Source organism: Fukomys damarensis, unplaced genomic scaffold (genome assembly GCF_012274545.1).
Source record: "Fukomys damarensis isolate Sample0158 unplaced genomic scaffold, DMR_v1.0_HiC HiC_scaffold_31, whole genome shotgun sequence".
Taxonomy (NCBI): Eukaryota; Metazoa; Chordata; class Mammalia; order Rodentia; family Bathyergidae; genus Fukomys; species Fukomys damarensis.
This window is the reverse complement of record NW_022900943.1, coordinates 5085375-5106768: the sequence shown is the minus strand read 5'-3', so window position 1 is coordinate 5106768 and position 21394 is coordinate 5085375. Positions and strand designations below refer to the sequence as shown.

At 41.0% G+C, this 21394-nt stretch overlaps 1 protein-coding gene across 1 annotated transcript in view; it reads right to left on the bottom strand.

Annotated features, from left to right (window-relative positions):
- The window catches only part of LOC104866809 (FRAS1-related extracellular matrix protein 1), a 47685-nt gene that overhangs the window by 13038 nt on the left and 13253 nt on the right, over positions 1–21394 (bottom strand). The window contains exons 7-13 of the mRNA XM_033757647.1: positions 20143–20236; positions 16278–16530; positions 12925–13119; positions 11722–11907; positions 10453–10649; positions 4910–5132; positions 2184–2328 (exon numbers count right to left, since the gene is read on the bottom strand). Coding sequence (XP_033613538.1) covers positions 2184–2328; positions 4910–5132; positions 10453–10649; positions 11722–11907; positions 12925–13119; positions 16278–16530; positions 20143–20236 — 1293 coding nt within the window. The remainder of the gene's footprint in view (positions 1–2183; positions 2329–4909; positions 5133–10452; positions 10650–11721; positions 11908–12924; positions 13120–16277; positions 16531–20142; positions 20237–21394) is intronic.

The window sequence follows — 21394 nt, the reverse complement described above, 5'->3', positions numbered from 1 at the left end:
TTTATTTTTTTTTTTTTTTTTTTTTACTGCTTTTCTATTATTTTCTTATGGCTGGTTTAAATCTTCTTCTTTCTTTTTTCTTCCTTAACCAACTAGATAGTTAGACTGTATGCAGGAATGCACCTAAGTAAGAATGCCTGGCAGTACACAGCTACTGCTGTTTCTTAACAGTAGGAGAAAGAGTTATAACCATTCAAAAAACAAGAGTTGGTTTATTACAAGAGACTTCGGTATGAGTTCAAGGGGGTTCCTTGAGGGACCTTTGAGCTGGTGACTTTGTATGGTGGGGGAAAGGGGTGGTGACAGCACCCTTAAACGTTACTATAGTTATTTAACCAGATTCATTGTGCTAATTACTGGAGTTCACTGTGACACTCCCATACATGTACGTAACATGCTTTCATTGCATCCAACCCCAAAAAAGGACCAAGCAGATCCCTCCTCCCCTCCTTCTCCCCCTCCCCAGCAGCCCATCATCTCCTTTAGGTCATAAAAGAAACTTCTGAGGCAGAGCTTGGTGATTTTGTAGATGTGGCCATCTCGGGAGGTTCAGGAGCATGGATGTGGCCTCTGGGGTTGCCAGAGCTGAGGACGCCTGGTGTGAGCGGCTTCACCTCTCCAACCCCAGTTTTTCTCCGTGAGGACAGCGACACCTGATCCCCCCAGTTTGCATAAGGATTTAATGCACTAATACATGAAAGGATTTAATGCAACGTCTGTCATAGAAAGCACCTACTGAATGCCAGTTTTCACTCCTTGCCCTCTCATAAAGTAAAATAATCCGGGAAAGGAGCCACAATATTGCCATACCCTGCATATTTTCATCTACGTAAATCAAAGCCAAACCAGTCTGACCTTCCAACCAGGGAATAAAAGCTTAGGACATTTCTGGGAATACTGTCAGTCAAACTGATGTCTATAAGACAATTCTCCAAAAACTTGTCATCCTAGAATGCTCTTTTGTCTTTGTTTTTGTTTTGTTATTCTGGGGCTCGAACCTAGGGCCTCCTGCATGCTAAGCGATCCATAATGATTTTTAAGGACCTACCTGATGGCTCACAAGGGGACAGTGAGTGAGCAGGAACGATAAGGAAGGGACTTCTTCGAGGCCTCCTTTTCTGCAGCATGCAGGAACATAAAACTTTAGAGTTTTACGTACCTTCAGGAAGTTGTTCATTTCCTGATAAAAATTCAGTCTGCCCACCTGACGCCTCCCACCAGTGTGCCATTGAACAAAGAGGCAAAGCTGTCTGGAAGCCACACACATATCTACACCTAGCCATAGAGAAGAGCCAGGCCTCCTCACGTTCTGCACGGTCCCATACAGTGGCCAGGTGTGAAAGCAACGGCCAGAACTAGACAAACACAACTGATAAAAACTCTGAACCTTACGATCAAACTGAGTAGGTAGAGAGGGAGGTCATGAGGAAGTCTAGGTTGTGAACAGCAGAATGTTTAAAGTGGTCCTCTTGACCAAGGTGGCAGGGGCGTTGATACTGTTATGAAACATAGGAGAAAGGAGGGAAACCAAGGGGCACAAGATGATGAAAGAGAGGGGCTGAACACTGCCCTCCGGCACACAGCTGCATGTCTGACCAAATCCAACGTGAAGACTGAAGTTAGCAAGAGTTGAGTCTATGCATTAATGGCACTTTGATATGTGTGCATGTGGGTTTACATGCTTAGCAGCATGCACATTCTACCCTGTATGTTCAGTCGTTCTTACCTTTCACACCTAATTAAAATTTTTAGAAGAAAACCAAATAATTAAAGGATTAATGACCTGCTGTGGTGGTATGCTGCTGTAATCAGGCTACCACACTTGGGAGGAAAGAGAATCACAAATTTGAGGCAGGCCTGAACAATTTAACAAAACTTTGTCTCAAAAATTAAGAAAGGAAGGAAGGAAGGCAGGCGGGCAGGCGGGCAGGCAGAAAGGCTGAGATGTAGGGCTGTGCTCCTCGGTTCGAGCCCCAGAACCATCCGAACGCTGTCAGAGAGAGTATTTTACACCAGCATGCGCACTGAAGGTCCCCAGGGTCATGGTGGGCAGAGCACGCGTGACAGCGGGGAACTGTGGAAGAGGAGCTGCTCCCCAGGACACACACACGCCCTCTACACAAGCACTGCAAATGTCACAGGATTTTACAGGAACCCGAAAGGGACTCTTGTTGGGAGCTCACTTGTTCAGCGTTGGTTTCTCATCGTTGACTGGGGTAACTGCTACTGAAATGGTTCTGAGGGTCTTGTGCTTCCCATCGGACAGCTGGATCTCAAAGTCGTCTTCAAGGCTCTCTGAGCCGTCATGCTCGTATGTCAGTCTCATTCCTGCAAGAAGGAAAAGCGAGAGGGAAAGTAAATATTTCTCATGAGTGGACCGCCCCAACACATTACAAGTAATCCATTCCAATTTCTGCAACTGGTTTGTGAAGTAAAGGAGTGACTTCATAGCCAGTTAAACATGCTTCGCTTAAATAATTTAAAATTTAATAAGGTCTTAATTTAAAATCAGGAGGGAAAGAATTTATGAGGTGTTGGTGTGTTTAAATGAAAGTAAGAAAATGAACAACTGGAGGAAAATTAGAAAATCAGAGCCCTATCTGGAGCCAACTACCAACTACAAATTCTAAGTAGACCGAAACTTAAATATAAAAACTGTATTTAGGGCCAGGGATTTAGCTCAGTGGTGCCACTACCTGCCTCGCAAGCGCAAGGTCCCGAGTTCAATCCCCAGTATCCAAAAAACTATATTTAACTATATTTTAAAAAGCTACCTAATACTCATATAGAAGTGCAAGAAACTTTGAATAGCCAAAATGATCTTGAAAAAGAATACAGTTCTACTTGTATTACAGTGAAATAAAGTTTTAAATAGTAAACTGGGACATCGACCTTTTGTGACAGGGAAAGGGACCAGGAGTGGTGAGATGGGGGAGCCCTGGGGGATGAAAGAAGGATGAAGATGCATTCTGTGCATTTACCAGGCACCATGCTGAACGTAATCACCATGGAGTGCAAACAGCTGCTAATAAAGCTTCTAAAGAACCTACGAAAACACAAAATTACAGGGGCCAGGGATTTAGCTCAGGGGTGCTGCTGTCTGCCTCGCAAGTACAGGACCTGAGTTCGATCCCCAGTACCAGAAAATTAAACATAAAATAAAATAACAGTTCGGGACACCCATAGAAACACTGTCAAACACAGCAAGAACCTATTCTTATGAAAAACTATGTTTTCAATTAATATTCAAAATGTAAGAAAATTATTATATTTCATAAAGAAAAAAGATTATGAGATCGTAGCAGTTTTATAAGTTCTATATATTTATATGGCGGTATGGTTGAAAGAATATCTAGGCTTTTTAATATATGAATAAATGAGCCAAAGATAAAGTAGAGGTGAAAAATCTAATTTCTGGAAAGTCACTAAAATATTAACCTAAGTATTAATGTCTATGGACATTTTTCATTTTTCCTCAAAGCAATTATGTACACAGTGAGGATGTAATACTTATTTAACCTGATGATAAGCAAACCTGATAAGTCTTTTCCTGAGCGTGAAGTCTGAATCATTGCTTCTTCCTTTGTCTTCAATTTGAAATTGGAATATATTTGTAACAATATATTCTACTTTTTGCAGTACACAGTTGTTTGGCCACATCATCACTTATTTCATTGCAATTGACAGAAACCAAGAAATATATGAATTAGGTTTTCAAAGTCCAATGTGAGGGGATACTGTGCAACCATTACAGAACAAACTTCAGGGGAGGAAGCTTACGCTGTGGCTGCAGAAACAAATAAATGCAAGACAACGGGAAATGCCAACGAGGGCTAACAAGCAGCCGGCGCAGAGAAGGAGGTGCCTGGGGTCCAGGAGGAGCTGAGTGGAAAGACACATGCAGGAGGCCAGGACCCTCCAGGCTGGGATGACAAAGCAGGAGTACAAGGGGGAACGGGGGCAGGCGTGGGCGGTCGTCCTAGAGCACTTCGAACACTTCCATCAAATCTGTGGAAGTCTTTTTATATGAGGAAAATGAGATGAGATCGTTTTTTAAAACAGTGATTAAGAAATAATTCAGGCTTCTATTCAATGTATCATTTTTCCTCAAGAGCAAATTATCTTCTCAGAAGCTCATGAGTCTTTGTTATATGTGGTTCTATATTTGTCTCAACTGTGGAAATTTTGGCAGACACATTTCTTAATTCCAGCTATTGATCCCAATAGTTTTAAAAAGGAATTTTTTATTATGACATTAAAAACTAGCACTAAACTACCAAAATCTCAAGTGAAAGAAAACATGTTATTGTTTTTTAAATTATCTATTATTTCTAGCTGGGACTTCATGGCCTATGTTAATCCATAGCCCCAAAATAACCCTACCAGTGATGGCAAACCTTTCAGAGCTTTCACTGTGGCTCGCAAGCCACAAATTCACTGCCACTGCTGACAGATAAATAAAGCAGGAATGTTATCTCATCACTATGTATCTAAAGGACTTATTGTTATATCTTCTATGGGTTAAATTATTTTTAAATTGACAAAAACTGTATGTATTTATGGTGTGCAACGGTATCTTCATGCTTGTGGTATGATTAAATCAAGCTAAATAACATGTTATTTCATATGCTTGCCAATTTTTGTGCTAAGAACACTTAAAATCTACTTTCTGAGCAATGTTCAAGTACTTGACATCGTGTCATTAACTCTAGTCATGGTGATGAGCAGCAGGTGTCCTCAACATATCCCTCCCACCTGAGTACAACTGTGAAACCTTTGGCCACCTCCCACCCCCCTCCCCTCTACTTGTCAGCCTCTGGGGGCCACCATTTTGCTCTCTGCTTGTGTGAGTTCAAGGGGAAGCTAAGCTATTAAATCAACAACCGAGAAAAAGTGGGAAGTGAAATACCAGACTTGAAAAGTTCCATGGAAAAGTTGTGAACAGGCTCATGTTTTTGGCCAGGGCTGGCCAGCTGCCTGTTCTGAAGCAAGTCCTTGCTGAACAGCCTGTTGATGAGGAGGCCGTGACGGGGCTGGCGAGTGATGCTGAACAGTAAGAGGTCCTTGGGGACGTCAAGGTCAGCAGCACTGAGGACGGATGAGTCCAGCTCGGCCATCTGACCCTCACACACCTGGATGGGAAAGCCACGAAGTCCGAGTGAAACAGAACTCATCTACTAGTTACTTTTGACACTGCTAAAAAATTTCATTTGAAGATAAGCCTGTTTCAGTTTTTCTGAGATATATATAATGAGTCTCAAAGAGAAATTGCTGGTTTAATAGGAACATTATGAGGAAAAGGAAATCTATCAAGTACCCTCACATTTTTCTAAAGATTTCAAAGACTGTAAAGTAGAATCTCCACTTTCATATACCTGTTATTTTAATCTCCTGAACTTCTGTTTCTAAGTGCTCGACAAAGAGCAGAAACATCTGCTATGCACACCAAGTCTAACTGGTGGTTCTCATTTTTATTATTACAGCAAAACCTTCTGATTTCATTGTAGTCAACAATTGGGAATGATACTTCTGTGTTGATTTTGATGCTGGCCCCCTCACCTCCCCTAATCTTGCTCTTCTGATTCTCCTGAACCACTTCTCCAACTCTCTCCCTACACCTCACTTCCGGCATCAAAATCCTTTAGCCACTGAGAGAGTGGGATGCTTTTCATGTCACGTAGGATTTAGTCATTCAGAACTTGACCAGGTGGTACTTAGCTGTCTTGACCTTTTTTCCTTGTCTTCCTCTATGGTGAGAACAGAAAGAAAAAAAGAATAGTTTTGTTTCCTATTTTAAAATATGGCTAGATCTAAGCAATTAAAGTAAACAAATTCTACATACGCTTCTTGCAAATCTGTGCTGTCACTGTGCTACATGCTGTACCCTCAAGACTCAGTGTCAGGCGAGACTGTGAAGAGCTGCTTGTCCATCACACAACAGAAGGAAGAAAATGTCTGGCACTGGTGGGTATCAACAGACAAGAAGCACATGGGCATGGAGGATACCGGAAGTCTTCAGGACTGGGGGTATCACTCCATCTTGAAGGACCCATATGGCTCAGAATTGTGAAAGCACCCTGTCTTTTCCGCCTTTCTCATCGACTGGAGGGAACCTACCTGCAACCACTTTTTATGGAACTTCAGAAGGAATTACTTACCACAAAGGATACTTTGGGCTAAACTGATGCTGATTCTTTTTAACTTACTACAGGCTAAGTCAGTATCATCAATTAATTTCAGAATGATATATTCATGAAATTCTTTGATGGTAACTCACCTTTTCCCACATGAATTTTAATAAAGCCACTTAAAAATATCTTGTATTTCCTCCAGTGGGGATGGTCAGCTCCTTTGTCAAAGATGACATAGCTGAGTACATCTGGAGTTGTTTTTGTGTCTTCCAATCTGATCCACTGATCTTCAGGTCTGTTTCTTTGCCAGTACCATGCTGTTTTTATCACAGTGGTTTTGTAGTATAGTTTCAAAGTGGGAATTGTTATACCCGTAGCCATGTCTCTGTTGCCTAGGATGGCTTTTGCTATTCTAGGTCTCTTATGGTTCTAGATGAATTTTTGGATTCTTTTATCTAGTTCTGTGAAATACAGTGTTGTAATTTTAATCAGCATTGCACTGAATCTGTATAGCAGCTTTGGTAGTATGGCCATTTTCACTATGTTTATCCTTCCTACCCAGGAGCAGGGGATATCTTTCCATTTTCTTACACCCTCTTCGATCTCTTTTTTCAGAGTGCTGTAGTTTTCAGTGTAGAGGTCTTTTGCTTCTTTTGTTACATTGATTCCCAAATACTTCATTTTTTTTAATGCTATTGTGAAAAGAATTGTTTCCCTAATTTCTCTCTCAGTGAGTCTGTTATTTCTGTACAAGAAGGCTATTGATTTTTGGGTGTTGACTTTGTATCCAGCTACTCTGCTAAAAGTGTCAATTAAGTCTAGAAGTCTTTTGGTGGAGTATTTTGGGTCTTCATGTAGAATATCAAATCGTCAGCAAAAATGACAGTTTAACTTCTTTCTTTCCTATCTTTATTGCTTTCATTTTTTTCTCTTGTCTAATTGCTATGGCTAATGTTTCTAGAACTATATCAAAGAGGAGTAGTGATAGTGGGCATCCTTGTCTTGTTCCTGATTTTAAAGTGAAAGTTTTCAGCTTTTGGCCATTTAATACGATGTTGGAGGAAAGACAGCCTCTTTAATAAATGGTGTTGGAAAAACTGGATCTCAACCTGCCAAAAATTAAAACTAGACCCTTATCTTTCACCATGCACTAAATTAAAATCCAAGTAGATTAAAGATCTAAATATTAAAACAGAAACACTAAACTTGCTGGAAGATAAGTTAGGCAGAACTCTTGAAGACATTGGCATAGGAAAAGACTTTAAGAACAAATCCGCAATAGCACAGGAACTAGCAGAAAGAATCAACAACTGGGATCTCATCTTACTACAAAGCTTCAGCACTGCAAAAGAAACAATCAACAGAGCTAAGAGACAACCTACAATGTGCAAAAACATTTTTACCAGCTACTCTTCAGACAAAGGACTCTTATCTAGAATATATAAAGAACTCAAAACAATCAGCCACCCCAAATATAAAGACCCAATTCAAAAATGGGCACCTGAAATGAACAGACATTTCTCAGACAAAGAAGTAAAAGCACCAAGTAAATACATGAAAAAATGTTCCACATCACTGGTCATTCAAGAGATGCAGATTAAAACAACACTGAGATTCTACCTCACCCCCCAAAGAATGGCTGCTATCAAGAATCAAACAATAACAAACGTTGGCAGGGTTGTGGGGAGAAAGGAACCCTTCTCCATTGTTGGTGGGAGTGCAGACTGGTGCAACCACTATGGAAATCAATATGGAGATACCTCAAAGAGCTGGGACTAGAGGTTCCGTTTGACCCAGCCATCCCTCTGCTTGGTATCTTTCTAAAAAAATTATACCACAGTGATATACAAACACCTATGTTTATAGCAGCACAGTTTATCATAGCTAAAACTTGGAAACAGCCCATTTGCCCATCAGTTGGAGACTGGATAAAGAAGATGTGGTTTTTCTATAAAATGGAATACTACTCAGCCATAAAGTATGAGAAATTAGAGTCATTCATAGGAAAATGGATACATATTGAGGATATACTCCTAAGTGAAATAAATAAGTCACACATGTGGAAATACAGAATATTTTCTCTGGTATGAAAAACTATAATAGTACATAAGATCCTAATGAGATAATTCACAACATGAAATAGGAAGAAAAGGGCGAAAGGTGTATGGAAAATGGAAGGGTAGGGGAAAGGTAATAAGGGAAAAGAAAAAATATGAGAAAATGGAAATAAAGTGTTTGTAAATGGGGAGGAGAGGAGCGGGGAGGGAGGGCAGGGACAAGGGGAAAAAATGAGAACCAAGACCTGTCATGTAAAGGTACAAGATCCCAATGATGAATGCAACTGTACTGTATACCTAATATGTACCAATAAACTCAATTTAATAAAAAATGTGTTATATTATTCTTTGAAGAGTTTGACTATAAAGCTTTTATTCACCTTAACTCACTGTCTGGCAACATTTCTCATTTATAGAACAGTGAATTTGTTCACAAAATTACTAGGAAATGTTATTGAAAAAAGTGGGATCTGGGGGGATTACAACAATAAACAAATTAGATCAATATACATAAAATGCAGCCTTTTACTAGGAGATAAGTTTAGAATGGATTATAATAATTTAAACTAAAACCTTAAATCTTTTTGAAGCACAATTTGTTGAAAATCCAACTACCTCAGACTTAAGTTACTTTTCTCACTGCTGGCACAAATACCCAATACTCAAAGTTAAAGGAGGAAAAGTTTATTTAGCTCACAGTCTGTAGAGGTTTCAGTCCATAATGGGCTGCTCCAAGGCAGAAGGGTGCGGCAAGGAAGAAACAGTTCATGGCAGATAGAACACAGCAAAGGAACAGGGGACTTTAACAGAGTCTTTCTGTCCCTTTCATCCAGACTTCTTAGGGTGGGCAGCACCCACACCCTTAATCCTAGCTCCCTTGAACCTAGCCCTGCACCATGAACCAATCCCAGTATCACACACTCTAGATCCAGCCACCTCTGAAAAAGTTCCACCTGTGACTGCATGAGACGTGGGGGGGACATCTGGACACAGCCGTGACAATACACAATAACTACATTTTTCACAAGAAGGCAAAAATATGATTTCATAAAAATAAAATCCTTTGAAGCTTAAAATTAGTTCTACCAATGAAGTAAGGGGCTCTGTATTTGTCACTCTGCAACAGCTTCTCCAAGAAGCACACAGGTACGAAGCATGACCTTCCAGGGGAGAGAAAGGGGCAGTTTCCCAGTGGCCTAATTATTTCAGAAGCCCCTACCTAGACAGATAAAGACAATAGAGGCAGGCAGAGAAGAAATCACCTGTAGTTTTCTTTCCTCACACGTAATTATTAAAGGGCTCTCCAGAGAAACCCACATGCCAACAGAAGAGATGAGGCAGGCAGGAGCAGGCTCTGAAATTTCACTCTGAAGTGAATCAAATAAATACTCTCACACTCACAGTGTGATGGTCTTTAGTTTATAAAAAGGCAAATAAGGTGTTTGGTCAGTATCATTGAAAACTGACAAACATAACAACTCTGGCGTGTCCTCGTTACGGATCTGTGGCGCCTGGCCCCCTTGGTCATCGTGCCTACACTTCAGAAGCGCTCGACAGGCACCTGCAGGTGAGGGAGTGGAAGCACAGAGAGAAACAACCCACCCAAGATCTGACAACTACTAAAAGCAACAGCCAAGTCCAGCTGTTTCCAAAGCCTACATTCGTTCCATTTCATAAATCTGAACCAAATAATCGTAAAGGTTATATAATTGTTTAGAAATAATTAAATAGTGATATGAAAGGATTTCCATTGTACACAAATTAGGGTTTTTTTTTCAGAAAGTATAGGGCAGAGGAGTACATATTGTGTAACCCCTTATTAGTAAGTAAAACAGAGAGATCACAAAACACATACACATTACCAGAATGCACAAATTATTTAGGCTACTTAGTCCCTTTCTGCCTCATTTCTTCAGTTATGAAATGGCTATAAAATAATACCATCCATCTCCTTAGAAGCCTAACACGAGAATTAAACTGAACACATGCAAAGTTTTGGAACCTACAGCCTAAGTACTAAATCCTATATGTAGACAACCAAGTAATAGCATACTTGCAATTGCTATACGCTAACAACTACGTTTATCACTACTGCTATTATTAAATTAATGCATGGTTTCCAAGTGATTGCATTACACGACAGGATATGCCTTCCCCACCCCTCAGCAATTTAAAGCGTGAAGCACACCCACAACAATGCCAATGGACAGGTGAAGTAAAAGCCAGAAAATAAGAGAGCGGGAACATTCCGATATGCGTCTTACACTAATATTCTGTACTACGAAGTCAGGGGCTTCATCATTGGTGGGCTTGATCATAACAGAAAACGGAGCCTCCAGGGAGCGGCGCTTCCCATCCGTGACGCACAGCACGAACTGGTCGGCAATGGGTTCCGTTCTCAGATGCCTGGACTGCACATAGTTAATGTGCAAAGATTTCACGTCTTTCCACTGGAAGGAGGCTAGAACACACCAACACGGAACATGAAGAGCAAATAAGAGATCAGAGGTTGCTGCAACACCCGCCACTCATCAGCATAAAAGTGGATGCCCAGAGAGCAGACAGAAGAGTTCAAATTTGCATGAAAGACACAGAGCAACCACTGGTAACGAAGATGCACAGGGACTTTACGCCCACTCTTCGTTGTGCAGGATGAACGCCAGGGATGCTGCCCTTGATTAAACCACTGCCTCTACACGAGCAGCGCTTGTCACACTTGGGTAAGAAAGAGAACACCTTTCACACAAAGGCAAAACAAGAGTCAATAGATTATCTGTCTACTTGGCAGGCACATCAAGCAACTGACTGCATTAACTGGGATCAGCTGACTGATGTTTAGATACCGTGATATGGACTGAAATCAAAACAGAAAAAATACTCTAAGTTGTTGACTAAGTCACAGGAAAAATTGGATAACCTTTAAAGCAATTACTCTGAAATCCAATTATCTCTCATATTCAAAATATATGCCTCAAACAGGACTGGAGAATCCTTTACTTATAAAATGTTGCCTCTGGAAAATTTTGCTTTTGCTTTCTATTTTTGTTTTGTTTAGTCTCTGCCTGAACTAGAAGAGCTATTTAAACATGAGACACATTTTGGTTTCAATATCAATGTCATCTGTTCCAGTATCTCAGGCTTTCTCTGTCATAACAATCACAATGTATTTTCCAAGCTGCTGTACCAGTATCTTAAAAATGCTACAAAGCTGCGAGACTGATGCCTTGTGAGCTCCCGGCAAATTCTATCAAAGTACTCTGTGCTGCCATGAGAGCCTTTAGAAATATTCTCTCTTCAACGTTTATTCTTATATTTTCCACAAGTAAATTTGCATTTATCTTGATATAAACTTGACACGGAAAAGTCAGAAAAAAATTAAAACAAACAACAATAAGATGTGAAAGTATCAGCTGTAATAATAATATCTTGAATGTATACGGAGCTAAGAACATTTCTGATTCCTTATTAAACATGACCCAACTGATCACACGCATGAAATGGGCATCGTCCGGCGTCATGAGACCATGACTTACCTATGCTGATCCCCATATTGCTTTTCTCAAACCCTGCAGAAGGGAGTGTGTTTTCAAGGTAGCCAAACTGCGGCGGAGAAACCAAAACAAACTCCAAGTCGTCTGCAGCAGTGTCCGGGTCAGTGGCAGACAAATGGTGAACGGTGAGTGCCGCTGAGGACCCCTCATCCACAACAAACATGGAGCCTGCACACCAATAACAATATAATGAGGACCTAGCACTTCTGACCAGAGAAGGGAGGACAAAGGGAACGGTGGAAATTCCAGTTCAGAAAAGCCTCCCACACGGAGACACATCTCCGTGGGAGATGTTCATTCCCTGGGGCATCATTCCCATTACAGTGAAAACACTTAGGGTAACGGGTGGAATTCAACTGGACTTGTGGAGTTGCTGTTTCTCTGGTACAAGCCAGCCAGATAATAATGGTAAGACAGAAAACAATGCTGAAGGCTCCAGTACAAAACTTCCCTCATTCTCAAAGAACTCTGATTTCCCTCGAGTCCCTACAGAAGTGACAAATGAAAGTAAGAATTGCCAAACTGTTTTAATGGTAAGCCACTAAATGGAGTGTATGTACTCTTCAAGATCAGTTGTTACCTCTGTTCGTCAGAGTGTTAATTGCCTGAGAGCTATTATGAATTGCTCATAACGAACATTCTTTTCCTGCCTGGTGCTTAATTATTCTGCTGGGATAATGCTTCCTTTCTAGAACATTGCTTGGGAGATAGTTTGCAAATTACAATAACATTCATACATATGCTGATTTTTTTTCTGAGAGACAGGACATATACATAATGCTTATGAAGAGATGACTTTCTAAAAAGCAAATAAAGTTAAATGTATATAAATGGTCTCTCTGGTATACTCGTCCTAATAGAAATTATTATGGATAAAATAAATCACTCCAGCAGGCAGCAATTTATATTTTTCCCATGTGAAATAAAACCAGAATATTTGAGAATTCCAGTGTTGTCCTGGTCCCAAAGCATGCATGTTCTCTCCCTCCCTCCCAATATTTAAAGTAAACTCTTTTGCCTTGTGAACTTTTATAGATTTGGAGTTTTCTACAAGTTTCTATTGAGGCAATTATTAGAGGGAAATCATTTGTGATGTTTTGCCTGTAAATAAAGTGCATTACTTCACTAACCCACAGCTACAACAGTAGGTGAGCTAATAGTACTTTAACAAAAAAAAATTGTCACCTAATGCAATTGAAGGTGGCTGATTGTCTACTGGATATACTGTGACATTCAGATCATACACTGGAAAGGACCCATGAAGAGGAACAGATGGATTCGGTCCATTGTAGCAACAGCCATTCACAGAAGGGCCAGCTTCTTGATCAGAAACCACCAATGCAATGGTGTCAAAACAAGGCACCACGCCAACCTCGCCACCTGGAAGACACAACGATGGCTGAAACTTGACTTTTTTAAAATACAGAAAACCAAGATCAAATCCACTTACACCTCTTCTGCAAGCACTGAATGGCAAGAGAAGGAACTTGTGTGGATAAAATGTGAAACCCAATTTTATCACTATGAAATTAAATATAGTCATGAAAATAATGCCAAAATGCTGTCCATCTGCTGCCTCCAGTGAAAGCTCTGCCAGCCATCTACCACCATATGGAGGGCAACCTAGGGCTAACAAGGGTCTGACAGTTCACAGATGAACAAGGGAAAGGCAGGAAGCTTGCCTGGCGATGGTTTCATTCTTCCCTCATAACCATTTAGCACTAGGACCAATCTCAGGGAGAAGCAGCAGGCACCCTTGTCACGCCCTTGTCCCTTGGCCGACTGTCTTTCCATCTGCATTAACCAACTTAAATAAATAACAGCAACAACGCAGTGCTTATATGAACAGAGGACTCGAGCAGGTGAGGAACAACGGTGACCCACAGTTTGGTCATTTATTTCAATATTTCCTTTTCATATAGTAGCCAACATTTTCTGCTGAAGTAGCAACTACGCCTGGATAAGAAGTGGCATTTACTGTCACGTTCTTCCCTGTGCTTTTTTTTTTAGTCTTACTAAGATTCAAAATGACCCCAGTTTGAACAGCAAGAGGAGGAGGAAGGAAGAAAACTCCGTAGCTTGGCAGCACACAGGATATTTCCTGAACACAGTGCATGGCAGAGGAGAACTTGCTCTCCAGGGACAGGAAGGCCCTGCCACGTGCTCTTCAATTCTCAGGCATCACCTCTGACCTGCCAAGAGGGCAGCGATTCGTGCTGTGAGCTTCCATGAGCCTAGGGCTTGAAAGATCAGGAACCTCATCTCTCCTCACCAGGCACACTGGTCAAATCTGCAGAGTACCGTGCTTAATATCATTTTCCCTATTCGGAAAAACGACAAGGAAAACCCACAGATGATTTCACTGAGCAACTAAAAGATTAAAGGACGATACACCGGAAAAACAGGGTTGAAGTCAGAGTTAGAAAGAAACAATCTGTGTTCAACTCTGGGAGAAGGCAAAAATAAGAGCACTCTCCCCTCTTCGTGTTAGCTAAAAAAATGGCTTGAAATATTCATCCATCACTTATTCACTTGATAAACATTTATTTAAAAGCCTAAAATGAAACAGTGTCCTGGTTGTTCCTGCAGAGAAAAGGCTGATATTTTGTAACTGTCAAAAGCATTTCAGGAGAATTTCAAAAGTCAAAAGATTGTGTCAGACAGTCTAAGGGTGGAACGGAACACGGTGTGATCAGAGTATCACAGATGTGTGTGTGCACACATCCTGTGGGTTAGACCACAGGAAATTCTACTACTGAATCTTTTAAAATCTGTTAAGTGGCAATTTCACTTACTGAAGTTCTGCTAACTACTGAAATTACTCCTAAGACGGCATGCAAATAAGAGGGTAGTGAGACATCACTTAAAGAAGGGAAGTCTGGCCAAGAGAGCAGACGTTCTTGTATTAACCAACCACAGACAACTGGTACCCTAACAAATCAGTGTTTTCCAAAATACATATGAAAATATTAAATCAAAATGTTTTCTCTCATTTCCAAATTAGTCCTCAGCAGTCTCTATCCCTCCTCCTTCAGATCCCTCCCCACCTCATTGATTGAATTTTGTCTCTTCACATAAAAAAAAGTGACTTGAATTCTGGTGGCCCTTTCTTCCTGTATCCATCCTACTTCCTCCATGCAATTTTCAGTTTAAAGAGGCATATGAATGAGTAAACAGGAAGTTGCAAGAGTGTGTGATTAATTCCAGCAGGAGGAAATATCTGCTATGATAGAGGCAGTGTCCTAGCCCAGACCTCAGAGCATGTGCAAGGGGAGGTAATATGATGATGTGCAGATATGTCCCGCTGGCATCTTTGCATATGAATGGGTTTGTCTGCCCATTTAAGTCAAAATCTTTCACAGTGGGGCTGGATTACACTCCATGTAAACGCACAGTTCCTGGGGCTGTGCCTTGTTGCAATGCTCAATTAGTATTTTCTCTAGTTGTTCTTCTTCATGTGGAGAACAAATATCACCTGCGTAACACTATACTGTGATGCCAGAAATGTAAGCGTGGTGCTTATAAGCAAGTATTTGTTACAGACCCATCTAATCTGTGTTCACACTGCCACGTGCTGCAGGCAAGTCACGTGGTGGAGATACTATCTTTGCTTCTTAAGAACTCAAAAAGTGGACTAGTTTACTGCCTAGGTGCTAGCTGATGATCAGCAAACTTCAGAAACTAATAATGTAATTTTTTTTCACTGAGTTTATTGGTAATTTTAGGTATACAGTACATTTACATTTATCACTGTGATCTTGTACCTTTACATGGCAGGTCTTGGTTCTCATTTTTTCCCCTTATCCTTGCCCTCCCTTCACCCCCTCCACCCTTTCCTATTTACAAAAACTTTGTTTTTTCATTTTCTCTTATTTTTTCTTTTACCTTATTTCCTTTTCCCTACCCTTCCTACTTCTCCTACACTTTTAGCCCTTTAATTCCTATTTCACATTGTCAATTACACCATTTGGATTTTACTTACACTTTTAGTTTTCCACACCAGAGAAACTATTCAGTATTTACATGTGTCTTATTTAAGTGTATGGCCTCAGTGTGCATCCATTTTCCTATGAATGACTCTAGTTTCTCATTCTTTATGGCTGAGTAGTACTCCATTTTATAGAGAAACCACATCTTCTTTATCCAGTCTCCAACTGATGGGCAATTGGGCTGGGAAACTAATAACGTAGTTTCCTTGACGATATTACTTCAAGCATTTCTATTAAGACTTATGAATCCATAAGGTACAGTGGCCAAATAAGCCTCCTTCAAATTGACCAAAAGAGAGCATCCAGGACAGAGCAGCAAGTGACAACTGTTCTTTCTCCACTTTTTGAGAGTCCCTAGAACACTGAGATCAGAAGCATTTCTGTACATGATGATCGTATTGGGAAAATGGGATACAGGCAGCAGCTGTATCGTTTTTGATGGAAACCAGCATAAATACCATCATCAGGTCATGGGAGCCCACAGCCAGGAGTGAAGTGAGGACTCCCACGTTGCCTGCACCCCTCATGACTCACAACGCTGTCACTTACCTGTGTGTCTGTATGTCACAGCTCCGGAGCTGAGATCTCCCTGGGAAAACTGATCCACTTCGACTCCGGCCTTCCTCACCACCCCATGCTGGGGTTCTCGGGCAATCCAAAACATCAGTTTCAAGTCATCACTGTCCACATCAGTAGCAGAAACATACTCGTGAGTGATGACCACCTCTCCACCCTCTGGGCAATGCATCATGGGGATGAGGCCAGGCTTTAGGACTGGGGGCTCATCATTTACAGGGAATACCTACAAAGAAAAAAAGACAAACTTTCCAGGAGACAAAATGAAATGACAAACTGTCCAACTGGTACCCAGTAGCTCACAGTCACGTTGACAGGTATTTTCAATCTCCCAGTCATAGCACCAACAGCCATGGAACGCGGCCAAGAAGGCTGCGTTTTCCCACTTTCCCCTATGTACCATCTTGCAAGGAATGGCCCCTGTGGGAGGCAATTTAGGCAGCGTCGGGGGAATCCGGTTATGGTCTGGGACTTCAAGCTCTCATCCCTTTCCAAAAACACTACAAATAAAATGTAATATAAAGCATTTCTCACCACAGTCCCTGCTTCCATTGTTAAATTCACGCATATTCACCTGGAATTCTGTTCCTGGTGGATGATGCAGAAACATTCACAGCATTGTGTCTTTTTATTTCAAAAGATTTAGTGATCACGAAGCTTTCCTCTACCTTCAACTTCCTGCTGCCCAGAAAGTTTCTCTGGGCTCACACTGAGCCACAGCAGCATTTCAGATGCTTTGAGCTGCGTGCGATATGGCGACCTGGTGTGAGCCCCAGAGCCTTGCTTTGCGTCAGGCTCGTCTGGGAGCCTTTACGTTTCTCTCCCCGCTCTTCCACCAAAGGGATCTTTTCAAATGTCACAGCTCTGCAGGGACCTTCAGCGGCTTCCCGGCTCCTCCCGCAGCTCACCGTGCCATCCAGGGGGTGCCTTGCTACCGTCCTGCACTTTCACTCCCGCAGGTCTCAGGCCCTTGCATTCCCTGTCTCTTGCCCAGCAGACTTTTTCTCAGCTAATTACTGCTTTAGGTTCTATGTGGATTCCCTGACCATTCGGGCTAATTTGGGGCTCCTGTTGTTTACTCTCTTTTAGCATCTGTTTATTTGGTAAAACACATATGGTTTTTAATGAATTAATTATTTTAGTGCTGATTTGTTTAATTCCTGTCTTCAAACTTGGCCTGTAACCTCTAGAAGAACAGGGGCCCTTTTTGCCTTGCTCATTACTATGTTCCAAGCATCTGGTCTAAGACATGCCATAAAGAACACACAGAGGGCCAGGGATTTAGCTCAGTGGCACTGTGCCTGCCTTGCAAGTGCAAGGTCCTGAGTTCTACCGCTGGTACAAACAAACAAACAAAAAAAGAACACACATAAACATTTGTTGAATGAAGGAATAAATGAGTACAAATTTAAATATATGCCCTAATTATTCTTCTGTTTAAAGAGGCTAACAACTATACCACAAATACACATGAAATTATTTTGACAGTTTCCTGCAATGGGTAGAGGGATGGGCTGAGAGAAGCCCCAGCTTAATTATTTAATCAAAGATATAAAAACAGTATCTAATATTTTTCTATTTTTCTATTGGCTTAGTAAGAAAGAAGTCTTTGTTCCTGTCTTTCATGTGAATTCATTAAAGACTTCTATTATGGTTTTGACTCTAAGGAATTTCACGGATCAATTCAAATGGATAATAAAATCCAAAGGAAAAGAATTAAAACATCCCCTTTAGGCAAAAAGACTACAAACGCTTGCCCCAAAATTGTGCCTTCAACTGCACAGAACATACCCATTTTTTTTGAAAAGTAGCAATAAACAGATTCCTTGCCCAAAATGAATTGCATATTACCAGTAATAAGATGGTCAGAGACAGAAAACAGGGTTGGAGCTTTTTCCCCTGAAATTTTTTGGGGGAGGGGGGACTCACTTCAGTTGAGCTTTTTGTGTATGTAAGTCTGCTGAAAAAGAGAACACACCTTTATGAAGCTGAAATAACATACTGCTCGTCATCGAGACCTCAAAGGCTGTTATGAGGACAAAGTAGGGAAACATAAGAAAAGGCTCCATACCATCCCTGGTGCAGAAAGTTACTAAGGACCTGTTGGCAATGGAATTACCTGTCAAGGAAGAAGTGTGGCACTGGTGAGGACGCTGGCCTGGGTATCAAGAAATGGAGATGCCAGCCAACTTACACTTTGGACAAATCATCTGATCTTCTTAGGCCTAAGTGTCCTTAACTATGAAACAGGGATGATTCCTTCCCTAGCTTAAATAACAGATGTATGTGATATTATTAATGACTGCCTTAGTTATTTTCCTCATTGCTGAGACAGAATACCAGACACTCAAAGTTAAAGGAGGAAAGGTTTACTTGGCTTACAGTTTGCAGAGTCCTTAATCAACTACTCCACGGCAGGGTGGTGTGGCAGAGGGGCATCGCAGATGAGAAACAGTCTAAGACAAGCAGGTAAGGGAGAGCACATTAGCCCTCTTTCTGTCCAATATTTTATGCAGGTTACCTAGCCTAGGGCAGGTGTAGTTCTCATACCCTTAATCCCAACCAGAACTATGCCAAACCAATCAGTGGACTGATTTAGTAATCATAGACCCCCCGCCATACCGGCACAAGACAGTCTAGATCCAGCTACTTTTGAAAAGTGCCCCACCCCCGTGATTACATGAGGCCTTGGGAGGACATCAAGGCACAAGCTATAACAATGACCAATTATAAAATATATTAAAACACATTACCACTAATCATAATTGCACATCACAAAAATCTGGCTGATATTCAAACAGAAAGAGACAGAATCTAGCATAATAAAAATAATTAGTGGTCCTTCAGGGAACAAATTTTCTGTAGCCCTTGCTTGGTCACTATCAACACCTGCAAATCCTATGAGTTATGCTCATGGACACTGATAGACACTACAGAGAAATGGCAGAGTTCTTAGAAGTCCTTTCAGTATGTACTCAAACTATATTGGTATATTTTTCTTTACTTGTCAAGAAGGAGAAAAACAACTTCAAGTAGGCGGCCAAAAATTCACAAAAGAGCTATACACACTTGCATACATGACTTCTTCCAAAAGGAAGGAAAATCTCAGTGATGCATTTCTAGGCTAACTTGCTGAACTGCTAACTAATCTTTCTGAGTGTTATGATTCGAAAGAATTGCAAATCGTTTAGGCATGTGTTATGACTTGTCTAGATGTCCCCCAAAGCCTCATGTAGTCATAGATGGAGATTTTCAGAGGTGGCTGGATCTAGAGTGTGTGATGCTGTGATCAGGGATATGATGCTGGGATTGATTATTCATGGTATAATGCTAGAATCAAGGATGCCCCACCCTGGGTGCGAGTGGATAAAATATAGGGACAGAGACAGGACTGCTGCCATCGCTTGCTGCTTTGCTACTTTGCTGCCTTCTGCCTGACATAAACTGTTTCTCCTCTGCAATGCCCCTCAGCTAAGCACCGGAGCCAGCCAATTATGGACTAAAACTGCTACAAACTGTGAGGCAAACAAACCCTTCCTCCTCTAACTTTGGGTGTTGGGTATTTTGTCTCAGCAATGAGAAAAAGAGTAACTAAGACAACATGGAATCTATTACCTCAAAAATCAAGTATCTGGTGTTGAGGTATGAGTATTTATATTCTTAAATGGATTGGAGAGAATAATATGCCCATTCACCAATATAACCATGCCTGGTTCAAGTGGTAAGCCGGCATTCTTTTTTTTGCTTTGGACTCTGTATGTTTTAAGTTATATCTAAGAAGTTTCCAAAATAGATGTTTTAGTTTTACACAACACAAGGAGGAAAATCTTCTACTCACCTCAACATGTAGAACAAATTCGGCCCAATTTGTGCCATCTGTGACCTGCAAGTATATGTCGTCCTGAAGAACCTCAGATCCATCATGTCGATACCTGTGGGAATAATGTTTGTAACCATTCTTTCAAGAACACTGTGAGAGTAAACTGAGTTGATGTATTACCCAAGAGTTCCTCCACAATTTTGGACTTGTGTTGAAAGAATGAATGAAGGAAGGAAGGAATGAGAAAAAATAGCACAATAATGAAGTTACATATTTAATACACAAGTATCCTTCAGTGTAAAATTGCTCCACCTTGGGAAAATGTATTGTATATGTTGGTGATTTGTCCACAAATCAAAAAGTAGGACTTCAATGGCCCCGTGACAATGGGAACCACTTCGTGGAGCTCTGCCTACTTAAAGCCTGGCTGGGGCCAGACAGACCCCAAAATCTAGCAACAGACAAGGAAAAGTGGAATCTCAATCTGATGAGTCCCTCTCCCACTTTCAAAGCTAATTCTGCCCGTACTCTGAATCTACCCAGCTGCTCTCTAAACCTTGATCCATGAATTACATTTGCCTCCCCTCTACTATTTCCCTCTTCCACTTACTAGCTCTCTTCCTCTCAGTCTACAAAGGCTCTTAAATCTCTCTCTCAGATTTAAAAATACCCTTCCTTGATCACCCTTGGCCCTATTTTCCTTTAATCATCAGCCAAGTTCCTTGAAGGGATTGTCTAATTCTAGGCTTTCCATGGACTTTCCAGCCCACTGCAGTTTATGCCCAGTAATTTCTAAATAGCTACTGAATTCATTGAGCCAAATTTTCAAAAATCTGTTCCAGATACTAAGAAATGGAAGTAAGTCCTAGAAACGGAAAGTAAAAAGTTACACTAAATACAGCAGAGAATATTGAACATATAAGATATTTATCAGTGGAAAAAAAAATCAAGACTATATTTACTTGGGAACCCCCCAGGCTTCCCACATTCAGCCTCCTATGCTCTGTCTGGCCATACTCCCTGCTGCTTCCATCAGATAGACCGATGAGTGATAATGTGCTGATCCTGTTTTACTCTATTAGTACCCTAAACAGTCAAGTGGACCTCAGGGCACATATCCAAAGGTGTGACTAGTCAACGACATTTTTCAATACTTCATTGTGTGAGTACCTAGCTAAGTGACCTTGGGAAGCCTCATGGACTTAGTTTTTAACTATAATATGAGAAATGAATCCTCTACCTTGCGAGGTTTGATTACTGTGAAAAAATA